General features: G+C 39.7%; 1 protein-coding gene across 1 annotated transcript in view; it reads left to right on the top strand.

Annotated features, from left to right (window-relative positions):
• The window catches only part of MEGF10 (multiple EGF like domains 10), a 161389-nt gene that overhangs the window by 71799 nt on the left and 67136 nt on the right, over positions 1-22454 (top strand). The window contains exon 5 of the mRNA XM_060006961.1: positions 4178-4270. Within this exon, the coding sequence (XP_059862944.1) occupies positions 4178-4270 (93 nt within the window). The remainder of the gene's footprint in view (positions 1-4177; positions 4271-22454) is intronic.

The raw sequence follows: 22454 nt of genomic DNA, 5'->3' as shown, positions 1-22454 counted from the left end.
CAGAGAACACAGAGTTTTCTAGCTTGCTCTCTTCTCCTCTGTTGTCTCTCTTTGCTCCCACTGGTCTTGTGGGTGCTTGGTGAGAGCTGCTGCTGAATGTGGAGAGTCCCAAGCTGCGGGATAGGGCATGGAACAGAGATGGCACTTGTGTGACGGTCTAATGTCATGTGGAGATTCTGCAGCACGGCAGGAGAATTTTGTGTTCTTTCCTTTGAGAATCCGTACCAATAATATTTTCCATTACTTAGATCATTATTTGACTTTAGGCTTCAATGCTTCAAGTTGATTCCTTTGACTCTAGCTTTAATTAAGAAAAAAAATCATTAGGAAAGCAGATTGTCCCTTCCAATTCCTAATTAACTTACAGACTAATTTGTTTTCTGCTATCTATTTACGTTTTGCTTCAGACTTTAGCCAAATGTTATTATTTCAAGGTTTTCGTAGAAATAATCTAGATTTTAAAATTACCATGATAGGATTTTTTTCCATCTATTACAGTTGACTGGACTTCTTGGTGTTTACTTCATAAAACACAAAGTTCATATCATCAGGAATCAAGCGTGAGAGTATTCGTATGATTATTCAGCAATCTCAAAGCATTTTGAAGCAGATCTCCTTTGATTTTTACATATAGAAATTCACTTAATATCCTTTTTTGTAATCAACAAAACAAGAGTAACAAAAAACAATCAATTGGTATCCAAGCATAAGCAATTCTGATTCCTAATCTTCTGGGACCCAGGTTTAGCTTATCATGCATTTCTTTACCCATTTTAGTAAAGGCCATCTTGATATTGGAGGAAAGGTTCTAGACCTGTTTGCTCTGCGTTACCTTTCTTTCTGGTTGATTCAGGTGGGTACAGTGGAAATCTTTTGGGGTTACTCAGGGGCTAAGAGCCAACACAACTACAACTAAAACCACAGTTTAATCTGCATTCTGTGTAGTGACTGTGCATATCAAGGAAGTATTTTAGGGGAGAGAAAGATGTGTAGTAAAAGAAGGTGAAAAGGAAGATAAGGAGTGAGAAAATGAAAGCAGACAGAAAAAAGGGGAGGAGCAAACTGAGACCTTCCCATGGAACATCCCCCAAAACCTATCTCTCCTGGCCACCCGCTCTTTGTAGATAGGAAACCCCAGGTAGCTGTCATCCAATCCAGTGTCCTGGAAACCCAGAGATTTTCCAAGTTTCAAATAGTGGAACTGATTTTTCTGTCAAATGAAATTATGTGTAGATGCCTAAGATATAAAGACAAAGTAGTGTTTTATTAATATAGATATACGTTATAAGTTAACATTTATAACATTTTCTTAGTGTAAAATTCATGGGTGAGACCAACAAGAGTATTTTAAATAAACACAAAAATTTGAAATTTGAGGATATGAATGATACTTCTTTTCATCAACCTTCATATCCAATTTCTGTGTTTTCTTTTCTTTTCTTTTCTTTTTTTTTTTTTTTTGCGGTACGCAGGCCTCTTACTGCTGTGGCCTCTCCCGTTGAGGAGCACAGGCTCCGGACGTGCAGGTCCAGCGGCCATGGCTCACGGGCCCAGCCGCTCCACGGCATGTGGGATCCTCCCGGACCGGGGCATGAACCTGCGTCCCCTGTGTCGGCAGGCAGACTCTCAACCACTGCGCCACCAGGGAAGCCCTCTGTGTTTTCTTTTAGATGCACACTATCAGAAAACTCTGGTTTCATATTAAAGAGATCTAGTATCTGATTTTTAAAACTTCTCAAAATATACAAACAGAATTTTAAATAGTTTTAGTATCTTGATGCAGGATAAATTGGGAATTTGATGTCTGAAGGCTGATCACTAACAGTATGTTGCAAGTATAGATGCCATCAGTACATAAGACAAGTTAGACCAAGCATGGTCAAATTTACATATTTACAATGGGTGCCAGCACTCTCTGTAAGATGGGGGTGTCCTGGCTACCATAAAACAGTGTGATACAGGGTCCAGAACATGCCCTACACAATTAGAACTGGGCCTTCTGTGGCATTTAGTTGAACCTTGCATACTCTAGTTATGTTATTTTGCTGCCTTATACATGTATAGCTAAATTTTAAGAAATAACAGTACAGAGCTATGGCCTTTTGAATGAATGACCCATCTGCAATATCAAACATGCATAGAAATGGCTGGAGGCACTGAACCCTGAGATTAGCACATGTCGACTTAACCTGGCAGCAGAAGTCAACATGTTGTAGGGCAGTGTGTTCATATGTTACAGGCAGATTTTGCTACTCATTATAATTAAATACGTAATTGTATCAAGTATTATGAGGTTGCTAAGCATCTCCTTGGAGCTCTAGTGTCAAAATCTCTAGCTCATCTGGCCTGATACCCCTCACCAAATTGCCTGGATGCTAAAGAATTATTCTAGTAATAGGACATAAACGTGTATTTCCTGAAATTTTGGTCACTTCATTTTGTTGCAGTGTCCTCATCAGGTGACCTACCTGATAGTTTCTCTTATAACAAATTTATATCTTTCATTAGAATATTCCCAGCTAATTCTCAGAATAAAGTCCTGACACCTTCGTTTGGTTTTCAAAGTGTCTCTCTCTTTCCAAAGCTATTGCTCCAAACACTGCACCCAAACAGATCTTCTCATTTCCATTTGTTTTTCTTTCTACTGCTTGCTTTTGCTTTCTCTTCATCTAAAATGCCTTTCATTTATATCTCTTCATGTCGAAATCTTTTTTTTTTTTTTTTTTTTTTTTTTTTTTTTTTTTGCGGTACACAGGCCTTTCACTGTTGTGGCCTCTCCCGTTGCGGAGCACAGGCTCCGGACGCGCAGGCTCAGCGGCCATGGCTCACGAGCCCAGCCACTCCGCAGCATGTGGGATCTTCCCGGACCGGGGCACGAACCCGTGTTCCCTGCATCGGCAGGCGGACTCTCAACCACTGCGCCACCAGGGAAGCCCTCGAAATCTTTTTGATAAAAACCTTAGAAGTGATTATCACTTTTGGTCCAGCAATATATATATTACATACGTATATGCTATACTATATATACATATATATATATACAACATATATAAATATATATACACAACATATATAAATATATATACACAATATAGACTTACACACAGTATATAAATCACACAAAAGAATATTTAATGACATAGAAAGATTTTTTTCTCATTAAGTGGGAAGGCAAATTGAAAAATATTATGATTCTCTTTTTTTTTTCCTTAAGAGAGAGGTTTATTTTGCTTATTGGTATTTTATGTTTGGACAGTAGACCTGTTTTACTTTTGTAAAAAGTAAAATTAATGAAACTTACCTCTAAAGCATAGGATACCTTATCCCATCCTTAAATGAAATTCTGGAACATCTGAAATCCAAACTCTTCCAAGTTGTTCTCACAATTCCTCATATATCCAGGTATTTTAAAGAAGATTTAACCAACCTGAGTGGCACTAATGTTGAGGATAATGCTGATGTGCAACACAGCATATTTCTGATCCGTTTCTATCTGCCCACTGAGCTTTCCTTTGGAAATCATCAGACTAATTATCCACTCATGTTTGCAATGATACCCCTTATTTTCATGGGTTGGGTCACACCAGTGATATTCGCTAACAAAAGAGGAATTGAGATTTACTATTTCCTAAAGACCTGGGTGACATTTTTCGAATATTCTCCTCAAAGGAAAAAGGGCATCTAAGTCTGCTGTGTCATGGTTGTGAATAACATGTGCACAAAGAAATTTGACTATTGTTTCCAGTGAAGGTATTATGTAAAGGGAATACCTTTCAGACTACTCTTGTCGCCCGGGAGTCCTGAGATCTTGCTTTGTGGTTTGTTTGTGCATCCACATACGCTCCTCCTGAAACAAAGAGGATATATTTGGTAGTCACTGATAATTTTTTTAAAAAGTGGATTAGGCAATTTTCCTTGAAACTTCTTTGCTAATTTAGCATGAAGTAGAATTATATAGTAGAAATGAAGGAATTTATTTGGAGGTATCAAAATAAGAAGGGGAATTGTTTGGTTACACAGAGGACTGTAAGAGGGCTGAGGAACGGATTGAAGAAAATTATCAAGCATGCGTGTTGTTTTTAAGTGATACTTGAGACTGAGATGTGAAACAGCTGTGTTGTTGGGGTTTTTTTCTTGTGCCAACTTTCCTTATTTGATTGATTTTTCTCTCTGACAGCCCATTGTGCTGATAAATGTGTCCATGGTCGCTGCATTGCTCCAAACACCTGTCAGTGTGAGCCTGGCTGGGGTGGGACCAACTGCTCCAGTGGTAAGTTTCCACCTGCTGTTGTCTGTCTCCGGATGTTTTTGCTGTATGGGCCTCTTGTCTGCAGATTACATGAGCCACAGGTTTCCCTCTTCATCCCAATGCAAAATGTGGTGTAGATTCCCAGTCCAACTCACGAATACTGTTTCTTTTAAATCTCTACATGTATTATACACAGAACTGTTATGAATAGAGTATAAAGAAAGGTACTTGGAAAGAAGATTTCAATCATCTGATTCTTGTACTTCTGTGAATATCAATGCATTTTCCCGGGTACGGTCCAGAAGTTAGATTCCTTAACTCAGTAAGGCAGTTGTGGTAACACGGCTACTGTATTCCTGCGTCTGTTTTTACTTGTTCGTTTATCTAATATATTTTCTTGGTGATGAAAACTTACCACTTGTTGGTTCTAAAGCAGAAGTAAAATTGATATTTTCAATGCTTAACATATTTATCTTTGAATTCTGAGGTGCAAATAATAAGTACTTGCTCAGATTACTGGGGAGAATTATTGGTAATAAACGAAAATTCATGAACATTTAGGTATTAAATCAATTCATAATATAGTATATAATTTTTGTCCATTATGTTAGAATTATAATTGTAAAATGATGGTGTTTTGGACTATAAGCAGATTGCACTTAAAATCCTATGTTCATTATTATGAGGATTAAATGATGGAATGTCATGTAATACAGTTGCTTTTCTAAATTTCACAGTTAAAACTTAGGTTTTCTGGCTAACTCCTTGCTGTGCATGTAATTGTGCACTCTTCCTGTTCCTTTATACTTCGTTTTGCCTTGAAAAATGTGAGAAGGAATTGAAGTGCAACTAAATTGTAATGCATGAAATGTTTACATTTAGAGAAAGGGAAAAATAGTTTTAAAAATTAGCAGACTCTCATGACAACACAACTTTGTCCTCCTTGCTACCAAAGAATTTTCTGAAACTAGTCCAAAAGAACTTTAAGCTATGTAGATAAGCTGGTTTTAAGAATTTTTACTTGCTTTCATTTGGAATTGGGGAGATTACTCTTTATCTTGTTAGAACTACTTGTTTTAGACTTGTGATCTCTTGACTGCCTCTAAAACAGCATCTTCAGGGGAGGTCCTTATGCTGTCTGTGCATAGAACATTCCATGTGAAAGAGCCTTTTTGTCGTGTCCTAAACAGGGATGTGTGTGTGTGTGTGTGTGTGTGTGTGTGTGTGTGCACGCGCGCACACACACGTGCGTGCGCCTTTCTGCCCCGACAGGCTTCCCATTCCAATGGGTAACTGTCCTGCTGCGTTTTGTTAGCCTTCTGTTAGAGATCAGGAGGGGAGAGGGCACTTTGTTCACATGCTGTTGAGGCAAAATGTTTGGGATGTGGGATCTGGCTCATGTCCATTTTTCTGGCCAACTGACCTCAAATGCATTGTTGCTTTCATTGACTTTTCCAACTTAAAGATCAGTTGTGCCTATACATTTGGAAGAAAAATAACATTATTATATAAGCCATTGGGAAAGAGAAGAGTGGCTATATTCTTCATTTGAGAAATGAGATTTGTTACTAATTTCAGGGTGAGAATACTGTGGAATAACTTTAGTTGCAGTCATACTTTGTCCCCTAAGAACTGAAGCTTACCTCGAACTAAGAGATCAGACTAAAGAGTGTGTAAACAAAACAAAAGGTCTACATGGGTTTCAGACTCTCTAGAACTGATTTAGGCCTTCTAGAAAACAAGCTGTTGCTTTATTTCGGAGTTGACTGACTTTTGAATGAAGCCTCTAGAATTCTGACAACACGTGTTCTTTCAATCCTGGATGATGATATTGAGGTGACTTTTAGTTTATTCTCCACAGCTTATGTTTTGGCTTTATCATGAACAGAAGCATAAATAAATGTGGACAGATATCTGAAGGCTTTAAAGATGTCCTTAGAATACATTTCTGACACCTTTTTTAAGCACCTAAGAAAATGCTATTCTGAGCCAGAGCACTGAATTTTGTTACCTGGGTTTTATCTATAGCTGTTACCCTAATATCACTCATTAGGAAGTGTGTAATTTAGTTACTCTTGGCCAGATAATTCTTGAAGCAAATGCACACTCTAGTAATCTACTAAGTAGCAGAGTTAAAATGGCCTAATTCCCAAGGATTTTTATCTCTCTGCCCCCTCCTCTCTGGTTATTGTTAGGCCTATATTTGATAATATATGTTAGATCCAGAAAATGATTGCTTTTTTAATGACACCAGTTCCTTGTATTAGTCAGGGTCCAATCAAGAGACAGAAACTGCAATAATTTTTTTGAGTAAACCTTTCATTTTGGAACAATTTTAGAAGAGTTACAAAGAGAGTTGACAGTTTCCATACACTTGCATCCAGTTTTTCCCTTAACATATTAAGTTACCATTAGCTTGGCAAAACTAATTGCCAAAAGAAATTGACATGAATACACTACCAGTTAGTTCCTTACTAGTATATTACTATTAAACAAACTCTAGACTTTATTTGGATTTTATTATTTTTTCCATTAATGTCCTCTTTCTGTTCCAGGATCTAGTCCTGAGCACTGCACTGCATTTTCACATCTCCGCAGTCCCCTCTGGTCTGTGACAATTGCTCAGTCTTCGTTTTTCATAACCTTGACAACCTTGACAAGGACTGGCCAGATATCCCGCAGAATGTCCCCCAGTCTGTGTTTTCCTCCTGACTAGACTAGGGGTCCAGGTTATGAAAATACCACAGAGTTGAAGTGCCTGTCTCATTATATCGTATCAGAGGTATGATGATATTCACATGACAGCACTGATGGTGTCATCACTTGGTTAACCTTCATCATTTGGTGATGTGTAGCGTTTGCCAGGTTTCTCCACATAAAGTTACTATTTTTCCTTTTCCTTTTTCTCTGAGAATACGTCACTAAGTCTAGCCTACCCTCAAGGATGAAGGGTAGAGATTAAGCTCCATGGTTTTGAGGGGGAGAATATATATATATGTTATCTGGACATATTCTATAAGGAAGATTTATTTATTCCCTCCCATTTAATCAATCATTTATTCATATCAGTGTGGACTTATATATATTTACATGAGAAGTCAATATTATATTGTTTATTTTGTTGCTTAAATTGTTCCAGCTTTGGCAACTGGGAGTTCTTTTAGGTGGCTTCTGTGTCCTTTTCATACGCCATTGTCCTTTTGTTTGGTCGTTTTGTTTTGTTTGGTCTTTTGAGCAGTTCCTTACTTTCTGCTACTGTAGGATACTCCAAGCTCACTTTGTGTTTTTCCTGCTTCAGTCCTAGAATGAGCCATTGGAGAATGGTATTTAGAAACCAAGATCTGGGTGCTGGTGTGCTCGCTGCTCCTGGAACGCATAGTAACTTGAGCAGGGAAAGTTTATTAAAAAGAATCATTAGCTATAACACAAATTTGGTGTAGAGATTGGCTAGTAGAAAGTAGATAACACTCAAAAGAATACAGGAATGGCAGAAATAAGGAGCATCCACTACTCCTAGGGCTGAGATAGAATACCCAAAGAGGAAGCCCCACTAACGGTGTGATGCAGACCTTGTTAGAGCACAGCCACAGCTCACTGAATGGCAGAGAGACTGCCATGGTACACCCCGAGTGAAACTTGCTGGAAATCTGCTTTCTGGAACTTGCTAGAAATCTGTTCTATAGGATGCTTGAGAAAGCTGTTCTGGAGAAGTGTCTTACCAGAAGCACTCTGCTACAAAAAAGCCCAAGGGGGAATGCCAGGGCAAGTTGCTGGCTGATGGGTGCTGCTAGCCACAGTGCACTGTAGGAGCTGGATGCTGAAGAAGCTGCCTGTGCTGGAGAAGCTACTCCCACTGTGCTGACAGGGCAGGGGCTGGGTGCTGGAAGAGCCATGGGCACTTCTGGAGTCAGTTGAGCTGGCACACTAGAACCATGATGGGCAACACCTTCCTCCTACAGTGTCTCTCCGGCACCCTGCAGAAAACGCTTAACAGTCAGCCAGCTGGCAAAGGAAGAGTACTTAAAGGGCCCACATCCATTTTTGTAGATAAAAATGAAGGATAAATTTAGCCCTGAGAGACAATAAAGTGATAACTGGTCCAGTCCACTCCTTTGTTTACTCAGCTCTTCTGTGCACCTTTCTACACACATTTGAATTCTTGTACATCAACAAAATGACTCTGCCTTTCCATCTAATAAAATACAGCCTGACATCTTACAAGTTAAGATGTTCTCACTCTTTTCCCAAAATTAGGAGATGCAAGTCCCCAAAGTCCTGGTATCCATAGCTGGTTATATTAATTTTTCCTGAAATTCAGATGAAGTACCACAGAATATTTTGCTACCTAGATACTAAAGTTATCTTTCAACAACTTTTATTTTATATAAAATTAAATAAAAATGCAAAGAGCAGAAAAAAAGAAAATAGCTTCTACAAATAAACACATAGATGTAGAAAGCAAAGAGAAATGTTAAAAACTACTACAGGCCTCTTTTCTGTAATTAGTCACATGCTGTACTTGTATGTATGGCCTCCTTCTTCCCCATTTCATATTTCTCCCTCTCAGCCCAAACCTCAGCTACTTAGGGTTCTTCATCTGGAGGAGTGACTCAAACCTCCATTCCTGAAGGATCTGAATTCTCAGTTGTCCTGCCTTTTATTGGTTGTTGACACTTTCCATTAGCCTTTACTACCAGACGTGGAAGTACCAAGAGGTGCCCCAAAGAATCCCTTGGGTTCCAGACGTAGTTCAGCTTTCTCCCGTTATGCAGCAGCAGCCCAGTTTCCCTGGGCTCATCAGGATCAATCATTCCAGGCAGAAGAGTAACTCGTTTTCATAGCTCTCTCTCTGTATATTTTTTCCTTCCCAATATACATGGGAAATTAAGAGTCTGACAGCACCTTCACAAGCACAAATTTAAAAAGCCTTCCCTTGGAGGTTTAGTATGACTGTCTACCTTGTCAGTGGATGGACGGATTCCTATATATGGTATACAGTCAGTGTTCCTGGGTCTCAATGTATTTTCTGTATGAAAAACCAGGTGTGTCAGAGAACTGAACATGGTTTGTTTGCTTGAAGTGAAATCATGATTTATTTGACGACTTGGGCATATTACCTCTTTTTAGGTTTGATTAAATGATTTTTTTTAAAAAAACCATGCATGTATTTTACTTCTATTGGCATCCTAAAGAATACCCTAGCCTATGTGACATTATCTTAGCTCTAGTTCTCTCTTTCCTCCTCTTTCCTGTTCTCTCTCTGTTCCTCCTCCATCAATATCTCTTATCTGTTCAACAGTCCTGTATTTCTCTTCCTCCCTTACTGGATGATAACTCCTGGAGGGCAGGGGCTGTGCATTGTTAATGTCTTTGTTAATGCCTGGAGGCCTGTGCATTGTTAATGCCAGGCCTCCACTGTGCCTGGGGTGTGATTGGAGAGCAGTAAATGCTTGTTTCATTTAATGAGATTGAATGTATGATTCTGAGAAGGTCATTCATGTGTTCATAGTTTGAACTTTCATTGAACACTGTGTGCAAGGAACTGTGCTGGATGCTGCAGATAAAGAAACCAATGAGGAATAGTTGTTGGTTCCCACAGAGCTCGCAGCCTGGAGAAAAGTAGACAGACTTGTAAATGTCTCATCCTGAGAAAGAGAACCGCCTCAGGAGAAGAGGTGGATTGAGGAAGGTAGAAATGGTGGTGGGTAAAGTAGTGAGAGGTTTTCTGGCTGGACTAGAAAGAAGGGCCTAATGTTGTGCTGGGGACAGAAAGCAGACTGCTGTGGGGTGAGGGGTGATGCAAAGATGCTAAAGCATAGACTCCTCTTCCAGAAACTTAACTGGGAAGTCAACAAGGAAGGGTAAAGAGTTAGGGAGTTAGTAAAAGACAAATGCAGGCTCAGGAGAAAGTTTGGTGTTTGTTTGCTTTTTTTTTCTTTTGCGCTACGCGGGCCTCTCACTGTTGTGGCCTCTCCCGTTGTGGAGCACAGGCTCCGGACGCGCAGGCTCAGCGGCCATGGCTCACGGGCCCAGCCGCTCCGTGGCATGTGGGATCTTCCCGAACCGGGGCACGAACCCATGTCCCCCGCATCGGCAGGTGGACACTCAACCACTGCGCCACCTGGGAAGCCCTGTTTGTTTGCTTTTGATTGTGTTTTAAGGTGAAAGAGGCTGAGAGGATGGTGAAAGAAAAGACAGAGTCTGGAGATTGAATTGAGAGTTCATTTAATCGAGGGAACACAGCTCCTGAGAAGACAGATGGGATCCTGACACTGATGGAAGGATTAGTGTGAAGTACTTCCCATTCCCAACAAAACGAGGGAGGAAAGAGTGGCAGGCAGGATGTCGATAGGTTTCTGGGCTCAGGAGCTCACGGGCAGTGGGGAGGAGCATCTGAGTGAGTTCATATTTGATGACCTTTCTTCTCTTGGTGAACTGGGTAAGAGATAATCTGCTGATATCAAGGGAAGCAGAAGTTGGGTACGTTGATAATGATGATGACAGCAATAGTTCTCCTCTATTGAGAGCTTAGTATGTGCCAAGCCTCTTTGTAAGGGCTTTACAGCTTTACAGGAACTAACTCATTTAATGCTCAACAGATGAGATGGTTACAATTCTTGTTTCTATTTTACAGATGAGAAAATAGAGGCACAGAAAAATTAAGTGTCTTGCCTAAGTTTATACTTCTGGTAAATAGTGGAACCAGACTCGCATCTCTTTCACAGCCAGTAATTTAAATGAGGATCTGGTGCCTCCTGGAGCTGGAAAGGAGATTTGGTGAAAGTGATAAGGGTCAGTGAATGAGAGCAGGAGGCAGGACTGATACCACCAGACAAAAGAGCAAGACAAAAGTTCCTGAGAGGTGTGGAGGGCACACTAACATGTCATTTAAAATGACACCAATTTGGTTGAATGCGTTTGTAATTTCCTCATTTGTAACATTAAGAATGTTGGGCAAGATTGTATTTACGATCCCTTTCAAACCTATGATTCTATGTGTGATTTACTCTCATAAATATGTGTCTGCAATCCCCGAGATCTTTCTTTGTTTTGGAAACCCTTTAAACCTTTTGTATGAGTAGCGATAATACATTTGTTCTCTCAACCCATATAATTCTATTTATGATTTTCTAAAGGTATATAGAGAAATTTATTTCTCCTCTGGCTATAGGGCACATCCAAAAACACATGGAGAGTCCTAAATCAGCCAGCAGCTAGCAAATAGTTTTCAAATGCTTGTTCCCTAGGCTTTTGACATTAGTACCAATTAGAAACAAAAAATGGAAATTAATTTTGGTCTAGAAAATCCAAACTGGAGTTTATTTAGTCACCAATAGCATTTCTGGTTAAATGTACTTGGAAGTAGTGAAAACATGCCTAGGAGGCCAGACTAGCTCAAACATTTTCAGGTACAACATTAAGAGTACTGATAACCTTTTAGATAAAGCAAGCACGCTGTGCTGCTCGGAATAAGTAATAAGAATTTGCCTGCAGGATATTCGAATGGGGGAATCCATTTGAAGGGTATTACAAGCCAGAAGTTGTAGGGCACAAAAAGCTGACTTGTTCACCAGCAAAGTCTGCTGTAAAGGTCTATTGACTGGATACAATAGAGGATCGATGTTGTCTGGGGAGAGAAGTCACTGGAGCCCAGTCCTCAAGGCAAGTCGTTAACATACCCATCACCCTGTCAGAATTACTTTCGAAATCAGGTTGATGGAGCAGCAGAATAAGAGTGGATCATTTGGGTTCACTGGCATGAGGGCTGGACATTGATGACAGGTGGGAAGGACTGAGCTTGGGATGAATGGTTCATCAGAACTGCCCAAAAGCAATTTCACTGATGGACTGCCCGAGTATCTTGATAGAGGTCGCACACAGAAACTGCTGATTTTGCCTTTGTGAAGGAGTCTGAAACCTGGGCTTTTGTTGGTTACTCTCTGGAGGGGCAGACAATCTCTTCCACCTCCACCCACCCAACTCCCTGTTGGAACTGAATGACAGTAGACTTAGTGCCTCTCCATTCTGTGCTGTCTCTTTGCCTCACTTTCCTTGGCTTAAAATAAGCTTCAAAGTATCTGTGTCATATGCTTGTGAGAATTAAATGACACAATGGCATGATAATGGCTCAGTAAATGGTACTTACTTACAATTCCTTGTGTGACAACTGTGCCTTCCACCAGACTTCACATCAGACTGGTCTGTGGACTGGAGAATGGATGGAGGGGCTCTTTGAGGACATCTCGTTTTGCCCAGCAGGCCACACCCTTCTTGAGCAGGAGCCTCTCTTTGTCCAGAGTTGCTTGCCAGGAGGCTCCCCAGACAGAGCCCTGGTGCAGTTTTTTGCATTATGTCCAACCTCTGACCATTAATGTCCTTACCAGATGAATTCACGTCTGGTTCGTATTGCTCGGGGCACGGTGAGAACACTATAGATGTTTATGTTACTAGCGCTAGTTGGTTCACATGCTGTAAAGACAAGGCTGGGCTGTCATTTTATTTAACTCCACTCCACACACATCATTTATTGATATGTTTTCCTTGTTTTTTTTTTTAACTTTGTGTAATCTCCCTCTACATCTGTTTATCAGAAAATCTTGGTTCAACCTGAAAATATAAGATAATCTAACCTTTTCCTACTCTCTACTCCTGCCACTCCAATCCAAGCCACCGTCCTCTCTTAGTTGGTGATCACAATAGTCTCCCTACTGTTGCATCCACTTTAGCCCCACTCCAGTCAGTTCTCTGTATTGAGACCAGAGTGATCTTGTAAAACTGCACTTCAGAGCATGCTGCTCCCCTTCCCCAAACTCCCCAGTATTTCCCATTATGGTTAGAATAAACGCCAGAGCCCTGACGTGACCCACCAAGCCCTGTTTGATCTGTCCCTCCCTACCTTCCCGGCCCCTTCTCATCCCACGGCTCGCTCAGGGTACCACACTGCTCGGCCTCTGCCTACCTTTCTTGGAACACAGTAGCTTCATTTCTGCCTCTGCACTTGATATTTCCTCTGCCTAGAATACTCTCCTCCCTGGAACTTTATGTGGCTGGCTTCTAATTTAGGTCAACGAACTTTCAATCTATGTGTCACCACCAGGAGAGGCTTTCCCTGACTACATAAAGAATATTCTCCCATAACTATCTATTACGTCATCTTTTTAACACTTTTTTATGGCACTATTTGAAAATACTTCATTTGTTTTTTTGTTTGTTTGTTTGGTTTTGTTTTTTTGTCTGTATTCCCCTCCAGGATAGAAGGCCCATAGAAACGTGAATTTTGTCTGTTTTATTCACTGCTGCCTAGCTAATTTATTCACCTAATGTCTAGCACAGTGCTGGGCACCCAGTGATTCTCAATAAATATTTGTGGAAGGAAGGAATGAAGGCATAAATGTTCCAGGAGCAGTAATGGATATAAACATGAGATATGAGAGATGAAAGACCCTGCCTCTTCTTTCAAATGCTTTCAGTTTAATAGAGGGATTGGAAGTCCATCTACAAATATATAGGCAAAGCATCTGGAGAAGTCAAGGAGGACGTGTTCAAAGGTCTTCTAGAGAAAGGGCATGACCTGAAGTCCTTCCTTCAGTGGCCTTAAGGGAGCTCAGGCTCCACTTTGGCTGTGTGCAATGCAGGCTCATTCATCCTTGGTGAATTCCCATAAACTAACAGCTGCAGTGAGATTGTAGAAGCCAGGCAAGATGAACTAGGTGTCAGTTCCATAAACTTTGAAGAAGTTGTGTAGTAAGACAGCTCCTCACCCTCAAAAGAGGAAAGGTTTTACCTTACCTGTAAAATCAGGGAGACTAATACCTGATTTTAGTAAAGCCATGTACATTTCCTCTCATAAGGTTATGCTGTTAATTGGCTAAAATTAAGTGCTCTGGTTTATTATATAGTCCGGTATCTTTCATGACTATATCAAATTTCTTATTGTTTGTGATTGTGTCAAAGAATGTTTTTTAAATACTTGCAAACTTCCTCAGGGCAGATAAGAAAAAAAACTGTTTTTTCCTTCTTTGGTCAAAATATCTTCTAATTCATTGACAACCAAGTTGACTTTAAAAAGTTTGAATATTTGTACATATATGTTAGAGCAAAGTAATCATGTTTGACATGTGTAAATTAATAAAGTGTAGAAAGTAATAAAACAGTAACATTTATACTACTTATAAAGACTGTTTCAATAGGGTAAGTAGTAGAGGTTATAAGTGCCCTGCCTCTGGGCCATAAATGGTGTCTTAAAATTCTGTGAAAACCTAATGGTTTTACTACTCACTACTCTTGCACAAAGTGAGTGGAAGTAACTTCCAAAGAAAGTTTAAATTTTAATGGAATTGATTTGAACTTGATATTAGTATATAGCCGTGAATTTTTGTTCATGTATTAAAGAAAAGCCCCTTTATCCTTACAAATAAAAATAGCCTCATGTTGTAAAATTAGTATTACACAAACCAGATGTATCCATGCTGTAAATTAGTTCTTAGAATAATTAGACTGCATCAAAGTTAGTTCTTTAAGACACCATAAGCAAAGTTAAAAGAGAAAGAAGAGAATGGAGAAAGATTTCTACAATGTATAAAACAAATGATTAGGGCTTCCCTGGTGGCGCAGTGGTTGAGAGTCCGCCTGCCGATGCAGGGGACACGGGTTTGTGCCCCGGTCCGGGAAGATCCCACATGCCGCGGAGCGGCTGGGCCCGTGAGCCATGGCCGCTGAGCCTGCGCGTCCTGAGCCTGTGCTCCGCAACGGGAGAGGCCACAACAGTGAGAGGCCCGCGTACCGCCAAAATAACAAACAAACAAAAACAAATGATTAGTATATAGGATATGTTAAGAACTCCCACAAATCAATAAGGGAAAAAAACCCCTCAACTTTAGATTAGGCAAAGGATACAATAAAGTAGTTCAAGGCAAGGAAACCTGATTGGCTAATAAGCATATGAGAATATTTATCTTTGTAATAACTAAGGAAGTGCATAATGAAGGAACATGATGTCATTTTTCACCATCTGATTGGCAAACGTCTAGAAGTCTGACAATATCAAGTGTTAATGAAGATGTGAAAGGAAGCTTGCACACACTGCTCTCAGGAGGGTAAGTTGGCAGAGTAACTTTGGAGAGCAGTTTGGCTGCCTCTAGAATAATATGTTGATTTGTGTACACCATAGGATTAGGTAATTTTATTTTGACTTCTTTATCATCTGTCTGTATACCTTGGAGAAACCTTTGCATACATGTATAGGGGATATAGTCTTTGCATCTTTGTAACAGTGAAAATTTGGAGACAAGTAAAAATGGCCTTGAATATGAGAAAAGATAGATTTATTGGAGGTTGTTAATACAGTGTAATGCTGTGTAGCCATTCATTCCTATAAATTTCTATGTAGTAATACACTGCATTAAAAGATGTGTCAACATTAGGGGATCTCAATATCGTAATATTGGGTGAAAACAAGATACACAGTGATATAAACATTTTAATAGAAAACTAATAAATTCATAAAAGTTATGCGATATATTATTATTAATATATTAATAATATATTAATTCATGCAATATATAATTTTTGGACACACAAGCAGACTAGAATGATACACATTAAAATCATGACAGCGGGGACTTCCCTGGTGCCACAGTGGTTAAGAATCCGCCTGCCAATGCAGGGGACACGGGTTTGAGCCCTAGTCCGGGAAGATCCCACATGCCGCGGGACAACTAAGCCCGTGTGCCACAACTACTGAGCCTGAGCTCTAGAGCCCGCGAGCCACAACTACTGAAGCTCATGTGCCTAGAGCCAGTGCTCTGCAACAAAGAGAAGCCACTGCAATGAGAAGCCCACACACTACAACAAAGGGTAGCCCCCGCTCACCGCAACTACAGAAAGCCCACGCACAGCAACAAAGACCCAGCACAGCCCAAAATAAATAAATAAAATTTTTTTTTTTTTTTTAAATCATGACAGTGGTTCCCATTGAGGAAGGAGTAGGGAAAGAACTGAAAACAAGGTACAAAGGAGATAAAAGGGAATTTAACTGTAATGTGTTATTTCTTGCATTAAATGATGAAGCAAATGTGATGTAATGGTCACAACAGTTAATTCTAGGTTGTGAGAACGTGGGGCTTTGCTATAGTAGTACTTGTCTTCTGTGGTTAAATTTTTTTTTTTTTACTCAAGAAAACTTAAATTTTTCAGACCATCCTGTTAGCACTGAGGGTTTGAGACCTGATTTTCCTTACTGTTGGGTTTTAAGCAAATCATTTAAGGCTTCTGCCTTTTGGCCTCTCACATCCAGGATGAAGATAATAAGTACTTGCACAGTGGTGGTCCTGAGTATGTATCCTTCAGTACTCACCTCCAGCCCACCTCTTCTGGAAGCCTTCTCCCCTCCCTGCTCTCCTCTGCCCAGAGGCGCAGTGGGTGTAAGTCCTCTGTGTTTGAGTGTTCTGTGCACTGCAAGACTTAGCACATTCTTTTCTGATGAGTCTCACTGTTGGCCAGTCTCTTCCAGTAGACAAAGAAATCTTAGCTATAGGACAGGTCTTAGGGAGGAGCAATAGTAAGTACTCAACAAACAGAACTTAGTAACCATAGAAGCTGCTTTGTACATTTTTAATGGAAGAATAAATGGGCAAAAGAGCAAAAATATGGCAAGACTTTATAAAGCAGGATATCCCATAATGGCTCCCAAGGTCGTTGTTTTTCTTTTGACTTCAGTGAATAAATGTAATCCCCCCAAATCCCTTACTTAATCCCAGCCTACAATTTATATCCTTGAGATTTCCCTCCACTGTGAATAGAGTCATCAATATGCTCTCGTTGAGAGACATCAACATTCAGATTTAGAAACATTAAAGAATAAACATTTCACACTCTTTTTTCTGGTTCATAATTTGGGATAAGCATGCACTGATGTTATAAAATGACAGTCATGCTTCGAAAATTCATTTAATAAACATTTTTTAAAGAAGAAGAATAAAGGTTCTCTCTCTCGGCCACTGAATAATATTAATATAAACGGCACTGGGTGGTTGTCCATAGTGATTGCTGGCACTCTGTCAGCTCTCCAGCCGGCTTTTTGACATGTGAAGGACATGAGGTTTTAGTGCTTTCAGAGGATCTGGAAAATACATTTTTATTGTTCTTCTTCATGGATGGAGAAGCTTTACAAACTTGTTTTATTTTTAAAGCACTTGATGTTTTGAATGAGGATCTTTTCTTCTACATTAACAAAGGGAATGACACACCATAGCCTTGTTAGCCTGAGGCACAAGGAATGAAATCACAGGGAGATAAAAGACCCTGAGGGAACCAAGGCTTGGGAAGAAAGTGTGTATATTTCAGGAAGAATCATGTTTTTCTATCCTTTGAGACAGCAGAAAATTATTTTGGTCTCTTTTGAAACCCACAGCACTCTGTAGAGATATTTTCTTGAAAGTGACTTATTTGTGCTTTGTCTATATATGAGAATATGAAGGGCTGAATTTTCTTTCCTATTAAATTCTCTCATAATCACAGATTTTCCTATATTTAAAGTCAATGGAGAACATCACGGTGAAACTCCATGTAAAAATATATTTTTAAGTCCGTATAGCTGACTGATGTAACCTAATAGATGCTTGACATTTAGATGTTAAGGGCACTTACAGTCTTAGTTACTTTAAACAGCAACCCTGGTGAGGGTAGTTATGTATTATAAACTGATGGCACTTTCCCTATAATAAACATAAGTTCCAAGATTCAACACACTATCCCGTTGTAAGTATCTGTTAGAGATGTATCCACAAAGTTCTTGAAACCCATATAGTTCTACAGTTTTACCTCTTCGATCCCAGAGGTGTTAAACCAAGGTAAAACAAAAACAAAAAAACGGACTATTCAGTTCATCTAAAGGTTTCTTTATACCAAACACAAGCACACAGAATTGGGCCCTTTTGTTTTTCGCTATAATTCAGAACCAGTTGCTTTAAAAAAAGCATCTTATACTTCAAACTGTGTTTCAAGGCTGTTTCTGTGGTCTTGGTGGGTGTAGATAAGCTGGGGAAAAATCAAGTCCTGGAATTGATGCCTTCTAATATGGCAGGATTCTTTAGATTTTATTTATGACCATCTACTTCTTTATGCTAAGGGGAGGATTATGAAGAAGTTCACATGTTTGTTTCTAAGTTTCTCCTTTTATATTTCTGGGCTCCATGTATGAGCCTACACCTCTGAACACGTTAATTGTCAGCAAGTGAGCAATTTCTAAATCCAGTTTTTAATTGACAATTAAGAATAGGATGTAAATTAACGCTGGTTTTCATCCCAGGTCTGAGCTTTTTCCAATTGGCTTTATAAAAATGGATGAAAAGGGTGATACTCCAGGGCTTGTTTTTACTTTATGGAGTTACTGGGCAATTTGTTTTTGGAATTCACATTGTGAGAACCAAGTTGTCCTTTTTGGCATGAATGATTCATGCAAGACAAACAAATAATGAAAACCACCGACAGGCCTGTTATTCCAGCCTCATATACAGCTGGAGGATGTTTTTCTAGGGGTGGGACGCTCCACTGTGCCAACCACTGGAATAAAATTTCTGCTGCTACCAGATCTGTGCTGTGTCACACATAGCAACAAGTACTTTTGATGTAATTAGTACATTTCACCATCCCCATTTTACCAAAAGAAAATTAAGTATAATAAAGGTCAGGGACTTGCTCAAGTTTCCATTCCTATGAAGTTGCAGTGTTCCTGCTAAGGTCCAGGCCTGTCTAATGCTAAGTGATTGTACCCATTTCTTGAGCCAGCTAGTGATTGATGAATTTTCTAACAAGGTGAATTTGATGGTAACCATCACTTCTTTCTCTAAGGGAAAAATGATTTCATCCTTTTTTTTTTTTTTTCTGCTGGGGGAGTCCTTTGGATGAGACAGTGTATTCATGTGCCCTTGTTCTTTCCTCTGGAGTATCTGTCCATTTGGCATTTCTCTGTATCTCTAATTGTTCTCCTTTCTTTATTCTTGGTCTACACAAAAACAAGAGATTTACTAAACCATCTCTCATTTGTTCAAAGATTTTTCCTAATGCCTTGTTTTTGTCAATACATGCATGGCTATGGACATGTTGGAACATTTCTTATCAAACCATTCTGATGAACCTGCTACTAACTCTTTGAAGCCTGGGAACTCTCATTTTAGGCGAACAAGTATTACTTCTCAAATATCTGTGACACTTTTGTCCTAGAAGGTTCCCCTTTGAAAAACAGGCCAGTAATGAGCACTGATATCAGATCCAGTAATTGATGAGCATTGCTCACTTGGGATGGTCCACAGGGTGTGTGGAAGAGCACAGATATGGAAGCATTGATGGGTTTGGGTTGAACCCTTGCTTTTGCCACCTGAATGCTAAGTGACTGAGCAAATTATCATCTGAGTCCATTTTTCACATGAAATGTTGGAGTAATTATACCCATCTTATCGAGTTATTGTGAGGTTAAAATAAAGTAGCTGCATAATGCTGACACAGGTTCAAAACTCAGTGTATCTTGGAACCTATTCTCTCTCTCCCTGTCCTTTGCGTGGAAAACTGGACTGCTTGAAGTGAATTAGGAGAGGAGGATGTACCTAGCATTGTGATGATGGTTTTGAGGTTTCTCTGCTTGTCCAAGTTAGTTATCCTGCTCTGCATGCACAATCACTTTCATTCACTCACCAAATATATCTTGAGAGCCAGCCATGTGTCAGGTACTATACAGGCCTAGTTTTCAGGTTAGAGTACTCCTTAGCAGGCCAGCTAATAGCATCAGTACTGTTTTCATAGTGAGTTCACTGCCCTTTCTGTTTGCATAGAATCATTTTCAACTTACAGAAGCTCTTGAGATCTTAACCATCTCCTTAATTTTATTTTCTCTTTGAGAAACGCCCTATGTTCTCACTACTGAGATAATTTCCTATTTTCAGTGCCCCTGAATATTGAGTCACTGGCTGACCCCATAGGTTCGCGCAGTGAAAGGTCTTATCGTTGGCTGCTCCGCCTTAATGGATCATATTAGATGAAAAACATAATTGTGGGATATTATGTTTAACCAAATACGTGATTTCACTACTTCAGGAGCAGAATGGACTTGTGAAAAGTGCTTGGACTTTTGTTTGCAGACAACCTTGGGTTTAAGTACTGACACCACAGTCTGGTGTTTTTGGACATTTTACCTACATGTTTTCATCCTAAATATCCTCCATGTGCTGAAGGTGATAATGACACCCACCTTGTCAGTGCTGTGAGGACTGGAGAGAGGTGTGTAAAGCGTGGAGCACGGAACATAGCACAGTATAAATGCTCAGCAGATTGAACTATTTAAAAATGTAAATTTTTGCTTGCTTTTCTCCTCCTGCCAAAAGGATACATTCAATTGCAGAAAATTTAGAAAATCTAGTTAATCTAAATGAATTAAAAAAAAATCACGCACAGTCTTAAGACCCAGAGTTACCCAGTGGTCCCATTGGCCCACAACAGAGTGTTTCAATATCTGTCTCTCTGTCTCTGTGTCTTTCTCATTCTCCCTCTTCTCCTCCCTTCCCCACATATTAGGTTCAACCATATACAGTTGCTGATATTAGGCCATTTTTGACCTAAGTTAATGACAATTTCATCTAGTTTATTCTAATCCGTTGCTAAAATTGGATCATGTGCTACATATTTTTAATCTACTTTTTACAGTTACAATATTGTAAACATCTTTCAAGTTCATTAAATATTCTTCTATAATATCACTTTTAATTGATGCATGGTATTCCAGTGTATGATTATACCAAAATTTTTTTCACCAGTCCTTTCACCAGTGCTAGAAAATTAGGTTGTTTCTAATTTTTTTGTTTTTATAAACAGTGCTGTTATAAGCATCCTTAAAGCTTGGGCGGGGGTAGAATAGAGTGGTTTAGAATCCAAACTGAAGATAGGAGGTCTGTTCTTCACCCCTCTTTGCCTGTGTAACTTTAAGCACGTCACCTGGATCTCAGTTTCTTCTTCTATAAAATAGGGGTAACTGTAGTCCCTGCTTCATAGGGACACTGTGGTCATTCATCTATTTCAGGTGCTTAGAACAACGTCTGTGGGCACAATGTAAGTATTACTAATTGTCTTTACACACTTATGTTTGTTTCTCTTAGAAAAATCCCCAAAGATGAATTTATGAGTAAAGGGCTTTTGATACACTTTCCCAGACTAATCTCTAAACTAGATGTGGTATCTGCTATCCCATAATAGTGCATAAGCATGCTGATTTTCCCAAAAAAGGGAGAGATAATCATCCTCACTGTAAGTATCAGTCTCCTCATTATTATTACACTACTTCATGACTCAGTTGCACAGTTTTTCACAGCTTAATATCTCTGAATAAGAATGCCTCTCACCATCATTGTCAGCCAGGTGACTGCCAGGACATGACTGTATGAAACCTTCTGTTGATAACTGCTAAGATCTAGAAGGGTGTCCGTGTGTCTTAACACCTATGAAATTCAATTTTATTTGAGAGATATGAGACAAGGCAAACATATATAAAAACTGTGATCTAAGTGCAAAGTGAGTGTCATGGAAAATATATATTGCCTTTTTCAGAGAGCATCTCAGATTGGGTTGTAAAATGTGCCTGAAGCACAGAGGTTTTTGAGCTGAGCTTGGCAGGCTGGGGAGGACGGATGGAGGGAGAGGACATGTCTAATATCTCTTCTTCTCTGCTTATTTCTATACTTCTTTTTGTTGTGCACACAGCTAAGAAAGATGACAGTGGCCATGATACAATAGGGTAGAAGCCCAAGAGGGCATTCATGGATGTTTGTCATGTAAAAGGCTTTTGGCCACTGCATGTATCATTTTTCTGAATGTAACACCCCCTGCAACCTCCCTCTCCTTGCAGTGGCCCCTTTTTCCCATGTACAAATCCTCTGCCCTTTACTTAAATATGGCACCCTCTGCCTTTAGGTCTTCGCTTAGACATCATTTTACCAGGGAAGGCTTTCCCGACTCACCAACATTGGTTAAGTGTCATCCCTGTGCTTCCCGTTGTACCCAGTCCATATCCTTACCTCACTACCTGTCACAGGTTATTCTCTTGCCTAGTAACTTGACACCTTGCCATTAAACTATAAGCTTGTAGAAGCATGAGCTTTACTGTTCTTGTTTGAAGTCAAGGCCTGGTACCATGGCTGGCATAAGGCAGGTACTTAAGAGA

The sequence above is a fragment of the Delphinus delphis genome, chromosome 3, assembly GCF_949987515.2.
Source record: "Delphinus delphis chromosome 3, mDelDel1.2, whole genome shotgun sequence".
In the NCBI taxonomy this organism is placed as follows: domain Eukaryota; kingdom Metazoa; phylum Chordata; class Mammalia; order Artiodactyla; family Delphinidae; genus Delphinus; species Delphinus delphis.
Note: the sequence above shows the minus strand (reverse complement) of the source record. Positions and strands in the feature narration are given on the sequence as shown.